The sequence below is a fragment of the Lactuca saligna genome, chromosome 2 (genome assembly GCF_052625555.1).
Source record: "Lactuca saligna cultivar CGN05327 chromosome 2, ASM5262555v1, whole genome shotgun sequence".
NCBI lineage: Eukaryota > Viridiplantae > Streptophyta > Magnoliopsida > Asterales > Asteraceae > Lactuca > Lactuca saligna.
Window position 1 is genome coordinate 108,952,719 of NC_136418.1, and position 7,031 is coordinate 108,959,749.

Below are 7,031 nucleotides of genomic sequence, written 5' to 3' on the forward strand. Positions count from 1 at the left end.
GTACATATATCACTTAAAGATCTCGTTTATTTTAAAACGTGATGTCAAATACTTACCTTAAAGCGATAATACGTCATTGACCATAAATACTTTTATTTTAGAACCCGTAAATATGTCTAGCTTTACTCTTTTCTCTCTTTCGAAGTTCATATTACTTTCTTTTTGAATGCATAATTTACCTTCAATATATATAAATTCATTCGATCCTATTATTTCCAGGCTTCCAGCGAAAAAATAAAAACAACAAACTAAAATATGACTCCCTAACATATTTTGATAAAAAAAACTAAAGTTCATAATTGATTATCAACTTGTTCAAAGTTTTTTCAACAATGTAAGTATTCCCATCGCAGTTTGTTCTTATGTTTGCATGGACATAGCTAAATCGCTACATTAATTTGCCAATTTTGCTCAAGCATTTCGTCGAACACTTGTGTTGCAATAACAAAAATAACTTAAATAATACTGCACTGAAAAACTAACAATGTAACCGATGGGCTTTAGACCATCACTATCCTTTTCTTCAGCATTTTAGCGGTCAAATTACCAAAGGGATTTCTCTAAGCACCAGAAAAAGAAGGAGACAATGATTCACGATCAAGAGTTTGAAAAGAGTCATCAATGGTGATATCTGGAGTTGCAGTGTTAATGTTAACACACACAACCAATGGACTCCTAACTGTATGAAACCCATCAGACCAAACAATCTCACCATAATCATATCTTCCTTGCGACACCTTCTGTGGTTTAAAAGTCACATAATATGAAACTTCATCTCTGAAATACGAGAAAAACAAGATCATCGGCCAAACTGTAACCTCCACTCCATGAGGACTAACAATTCTTGCGAAATATACACTTGTTTTCCTCCCACCTACATTTCGAACTGTTCTTTTGATCATGACACTGGATTCAAGACTCGAAATTGTGATAGATGGGTAATTCAGATTCGTGTTGCTCGTCATTTCTTTAGGACAATTCACATTTTTTCCAGGAACAAGACTGATGATTCTCTTGATTTCATCTTCAGTGTAGCCATTGTTACATAAGAAAAGAATGTAATCATCAGATGTTAAGTCGTAAACCAAACCTGGATCTATAGCTTTCAAGGGATTAATGTGTCCAGCTCCTATATCAAAAGGATTAGATTCTTCATTTGTTCCACCAGATAAGATTGTGTCATGATTCATATCCCTGTTGTAGGCTGTTGTCATTAAAGCAGATCGAATCGCTGCTGGAGACCAATTTGGATGTAGTGATTTGATGAGAGCAACTATTCCTGAAACATGAGGGCATGACATTGATGTTCCTGATTGAAAGTTCCATTCTACAGATCTTTGATCGATACTTGTTGAAGTTGGAGGTATTCCAGGTGGCCATGCTGCTAATATAGTGATGCCAGGAGCACTTATATCAGGCTGTTGGTGAATTTAATTATATAATTAATTTCTTGTTAATATCATTTTTTATGGATCAAATATTTCAAGTGTATTTAATTTATTACCTTTAGAATATCAGGTGAAATTGAGCTTGGGCCTCTAGATGAAAAATCCGCAACAACTGGTGCGGGTGATTGTTTGATAATCGTTTTACTTGGAAATATGTGCACCTTAGGGGGATACATCCTTCATTTTTCAAGAAACCAATATTATTAATATATAGATTCATAATTAGAAAATCTTATGTGATGTTTGGGTAAAGATGATGAATAAGTAATGTTTGGATAAAGTGTTAATATAGGTATTTTTTTAGACTAACTAACCATCTAAATGAGACTAAGGGCATCCAGAATGATTAAACTTATTTAAGTTTAATGGATTGACACATCATCATTTTACTTACTATACAACTCTGTAGTAATTTTCCTACAATGCGTTGAACTCAATAGAGTTCAATGGAATATATATATATATATATATATATATATATATATATATATATATATATATTTAACGGTTAAAATGCTTTATTTTTCTCATTGAAGAGTTCAATGGCTATTGAACTCCATATCCATTGAATGCCAACATGTCATCCCATAATGATAGAGTTTAATCGATTGAATATCAATTAGACATGTCATCTTATTCAACGCTCCCGTTGAACTATGCATCCTGGATACTCTAAATGACCATTTTACAGTTACAACATTAATCAATTTTAACGTGAGAGGAGAAGAAGAAGACAAATAGGTATAGCATTAGTGTCTTTATACATTAAGTCATTTTTGGCTTAACCAATTAAGTCATTATGTCCATATTAAGTCAAGAAGAAACAACCATATGTGTACCAATGTCCATCGATTAAGTTCACTAAGTCAAAAGGAAACGACCCCTTACATGCTTTGAGACAAATAATGTCCCATTTTAGTGCCCTGGATCATGTCAACACGGATGGTGGGGATTATATCCACATCAACATATTGTCGAGTAGGCGAGTCTACAAAGATCAATCCTGTGCCATTCGCACCCCACACTGCTACTTCTGCCTCTTCAATTAGCACCGATCCTGGGGTTGAGAAGCACAAGATCACTGCTCCGAATGCATTGTTGTTTCGCCACCTACTCGTTCTACATATCCTATATTTTCATTGTTAAGCAAGAGTCATTCAATTTATCATTAGCACAATTCTGTCACATCATATAAATGTATATGTGTATTTGTATGTATGTTTTTGTGTGAGTGTGTGTGTATATACACAATAGAGAGAAAGAGAGGGTACCCTCCACGAAAAAAGATACGAGCTCCAACCAAATATGCTTCTATGTGTTTAGTATTTAAGCTTTCTCCCTACACATAACAAGTTTATGACCATGGGCTTTTTGGGAATTAAATTATAAAGAATGCAATCAAGTTAGTTAATTACTTAATTATACCATGAAAGAGAGACTATTATCCAATAATATTCGTGTTGGAAAATTTCGATCAATAGATGAAGCGCCTACACACGTACTCCAAGGTGCAACATTTTGGACAAGAGATGAGTCGGGTCCATTATTTCCAGCTGAGAAAATGACACTAATACCCTTTTGCATTGCATGGAAAGACCCGATATCAGAACTCGAGTTGTAAAGGGGTACCAATGGTGGTGGTGAACCAAAAGACGCCGAAATCACATCAACTCCATCATAAATAGCTTCATCAAATGCTGCTAAAATATCAGCTTCACTACACCTTCCATCCTCCCAACACACTTTATAAATTGCCAATCTTGCCCTTGGTGCACCCCCTCTAGCTGTCCCTTCTCCAAAACCTAAAAAGCTTGCCTTTTTTACAGTGGACCCCACTGCGGTGGAAGCTGTGTGGGTCCCATGACCATTAGCATCACGTGGTGATTGGTATTCTGAGTTTCCACTTGTATTTAGTAATCCGTGTTCTAGTTCGTATCCTTTGAGGTAATATCGGGCCCCAATGAGTTTTAGGTTACAAGATTTTTTGGGATCGAAGTTTTCTCCATTGACACATTTTCCCCTCCAAGTTTTTGGAATTGGATGCATGTTAGGCGCTTCATGGAAGCTCTTAGATTCTGGCCAAATTCCTGATTTATTGAAAAAACAAAAACAATAATAATAGCTATGTACATTACGAAAGATATATTTAACTAATATCATGCATTAATTTCCAATGGTACAAATTAAATATATACCAGTATCGAATAAGCCAACAATTGCGTTGTCTCCATGAGTTAGTTGAAGTGGAGTTGCTTGATCACCAATGGGGTCTAAATTGAGACCCATGAAATCCCAACTTCTAGTTGTGTGTAACTTTAATATCTTGCTCCTGAACACTGATATCACTCGTTCCATTCCTGAAATATTGTTTATTTTGCATTGATTAAACATCCAAAAGCTTTGACTTTATCAATAGCTTTTAAAGATAAAAGTACTTTTCTTTCACTAACCAGCTAAGGTGGCTGCTTGTGTTGCGTTAATTCTTGCAGAAAAGCCTGAGAAACTATGTTTGTAGCTATAAACCATAGATTTTCTTGCATGTTCTTGGCTATCAAGGAAAAAATAGCAATAATATGATTAGTTGTGGGATTTTTCCAAAATTAGAATTTAAAAACCAAAGCCATCTAGAGAGAAAAGTTCATTACATGAAAGATTATTAAAATCACATAAACAAATATCATAAACTCATTCAGTCTTTTATAGGTGTATACCTAACTCCACCTTTTTACATCGTACCAATTAGGGACAAATTCATCATCTTTGTTTTAGCCAAATCTCAACAGGAATCATGTGTATAATGGGAACTAGAGAGGTATTGAAAGCGTTACCTTGGAAAGACACTAGAAAGGAGTTGAAGATGGTAATTTGAAGTTAAGATAGGATCTTGAATATTGTTGAGCCCTAAATAAACAATGTAAACCTGTGTAAAACATACCAAAAACAAATCAAGATGACAGATGTGAGAAGAGGGAATAAAACACAAAAAGTTGAAAGCACTTTTGGTGGTAAAGTTACATTTGAAGTGGATTCTGAGTGAATAATAGAAAGTGATAAAAAGACCATGCCCAAAAAGGAGTGGTTATAAGCACTTGTCATCGTTCCCTATATGGAAAAACTACAACAAGAGTCACGCTTAAATACTGAAGTAAAAAATGAAGAAAGATTATTTTCTATAGAATGTGGTATTTGCTCTTACACGACATAGGTTCATGATGGTATTTGTTCTTACACGACAATGAACAATGGTGCATCTTTTTCATTTTGATTTTGTGTTGTTTGTGTTTTAGATTATCATACCATCTAGTTAAAGGTCTTTCATAGACACTATGGATGCCACCAAACAATAGCATCACATGTGCCCTTCATTATTTCTTTGTTAATAAAGTAAAAGATCACTTTTTAGTTTTCATCCTTTTTGGGGTTCATAGTATTGATTAATATACTAATATAACCGCACTTCATTAGTACGAGATTAGGACTACTTTTTCCCTTATTATATATAGACTTGGTGATATTATCAAATACATAAAGTAATTAACAAGTTTAGATCATAACATAGCCAACACATATATAATTCTATGATGAAGTCCAAGTGACTTAAAGAACACCACCTTAAAGACCTAATTTCAATGTATATATAAGTAGGTTTCTAGTAGCTTTGGAGGACCATTCTATGGTAAAAAGATACTTGTTTAACTTGAAAATGATTATGTTATCAACAGAATCATTGCTCAAAAAAAGTTGCGTAACATACGATCAATTTCTTGCGTAGAATTACAGGATTATCGATATGAATTGCAGCTTGCGAAACACGAAAAAATGGTAAAAGTAAATATGGAATGATGAAGAGACATGTTTGGTTATAATTGCACCTCTTTGTAAAGTTATATATGGATATGGAGAAGTGGTATATATATGTTATTATGTATATTTGCAGAAGATATTTAAGAGGTTGATAGTTTACTTACTAAAGAGTTCTCATCCTTATTTTTTTTATTTTAAGACAAAATGATTATCAATAAAAAATTAATTTGTTGATATGTTAATAAGTGATTAGTATGAATATACAATATATGACACCATATATATACCTTATGTAAAGGGCATTAAGTATCATGATAGTTAATCTAAAATAAATTAGCTTTCATTTATTATGATTATTAGGTGATCAAATGATGGTTGCTAATTCAAGCTAAGGCCCATGGCCAAATGGAATTGATTAAGTGATATTTTAGGTTTAATTTAGAAGACAAATTAGCAAAAGCTAAACAAGGTTAGGCCCATGGCCCAATGGAACGATAATTTAATTCTTAGATTGTATCAAATATGCTCCTTCCATGGCCCTTTAAGGAAAAAGATGGAATTTAGCTATCACCTAAAACTGTGTCATTGAGCCTAATCCATTATTATTAAGATAACCCACTAACTTATAATTCTATGTTCTTTCAAGAAAAAAAAAAAAAAAAAAGACATGTATCTTAAATGTTTTAATCTACAAAAAATCTACAAGGTATAGATCTTTGATGCATTTTCCAAATTGAAAGTTGCCAAAAAGGGCACTAAATCTTGTCTGCTACTTTATGTTTTCAACACAAACCACTTAAGCGTAGATTATATTGTCCCTGGATAATCATGCCTCTGTATATGGTATAATTGATTTGTTGAATACAATTTTTGTGAGAACGTGTCATAACTTACTTTCATCTTATCAAACATGAGAGTGGTCATCACTATTTACATAATCATTGTGATTATAACACAATTTAAACACTATGGGCGTGTTTGGCAAAACTAGCTGTTAGCTGGAAGCGGGTAGTGGTTAGCTGGTAGCGAGTAGCTGGTAGCGTGTAGCTGATAGCTAGCAGCGGGAAGCTGTAACTTTTATTTGTTATATGAATGTTTGGCAAAAGTAACTGGAAACTTTTGAAATATATAAAATTACATAAAAGGACAATTTATTAAAAATAAAAAAATATATAAATATATTTTAAGGGTAATTATGGAAATTGATTTCAAAAGCTCCGGAGCGTTTTGTTAAAAGCTACATGAAGTAGCTTTTAGAATCGGAGCGTTTTGTTAAAACTAAAAGCTAAACGCTCGTACTGCCAAACGAAGTTTTTTGTTTAAACTAGAGCGTTTTGTCAAAAGCTAAAAGCTAGAAGCTCCCAAACGCTTTCAAAAGCTCCGTGCCAAACACGCCTTATGTACAAATTTGCATTACCATGGTATATGTTCTTAATTTTTATGCAGGTCAATATCAATAAAAAAAGGGATTAATTGGTGCAAGAAATAAGAGGGTAGTTGAAGCACTTTCATCATTTTCAGAGTGTTCGACTCATTCTCATGTAAACACAAGTTTATAAAGTTGCAGGTTCCTTAAGTTGCACTTCAAAATGAGCAAATTTGATGATAGCACATGCGGCCTTTCCATGTTGATTATCATTGTTAATTTGGTAATGCTGGCGCTTTTAGATGTGCATGATCTCTTTAAGGATCAAGCAAATAATTTCTTTAATTAATCTATATTGGATAAGGGAGAAGTGAATATAGAATACGATTCAAGAAAAAAAAACTTATTTTCAA

General features: G+C 33.3%; 1 protein-coding gene across 2 annotated transcripts; it reads right to left on the reverse strand.

Moving 5' to 3' along the window:
• Positions 1–269: 269 nt before the first annotated feature.
• UNE17 (Subtilisin-like serine endopeptidase family protein) lies at positions 270–4,570 on the reverse strand. 2 transcript variants are annotated; one of them, XM_078979886.1, is made up of 9 exons: positions 4,464–4,570; positions 4,277–4,368; positions 3,899–3,996; positions 3,644–3,805; positions 2,874–3,535; positions 2,720–2,787; positions 2,337–2,576; positions 1,505–1,625; positions 270–1,418 (listed from the first exon to the last, which is right to left on the reverse strand). In XM_078979886.1, the coding sequence occupies exons 1-9, from the start codon at positions 4,542–4,544 to the stop codon at positions 561–563; spliced, it is 2,382 nt and encodes a 793-aa protein (XP_078836012.1). In that variant the 5' UTR covers positions 4,545–4,570; the 3' UTR covers positions 270–560. The 2 variants fall into 2 exon arrangements, with proteins under 2 accessions (XP_078836012.1, XP_078836013.1); XM_078979887.1 differs by lacking the exons at positions 4,277–4,368; positions 4,464–4,570 and adding an exon at positions 4,160–4,270.
• Between the last annotated feature and the right edge of the window lie 2,461 nt (positions 4,571–7,031).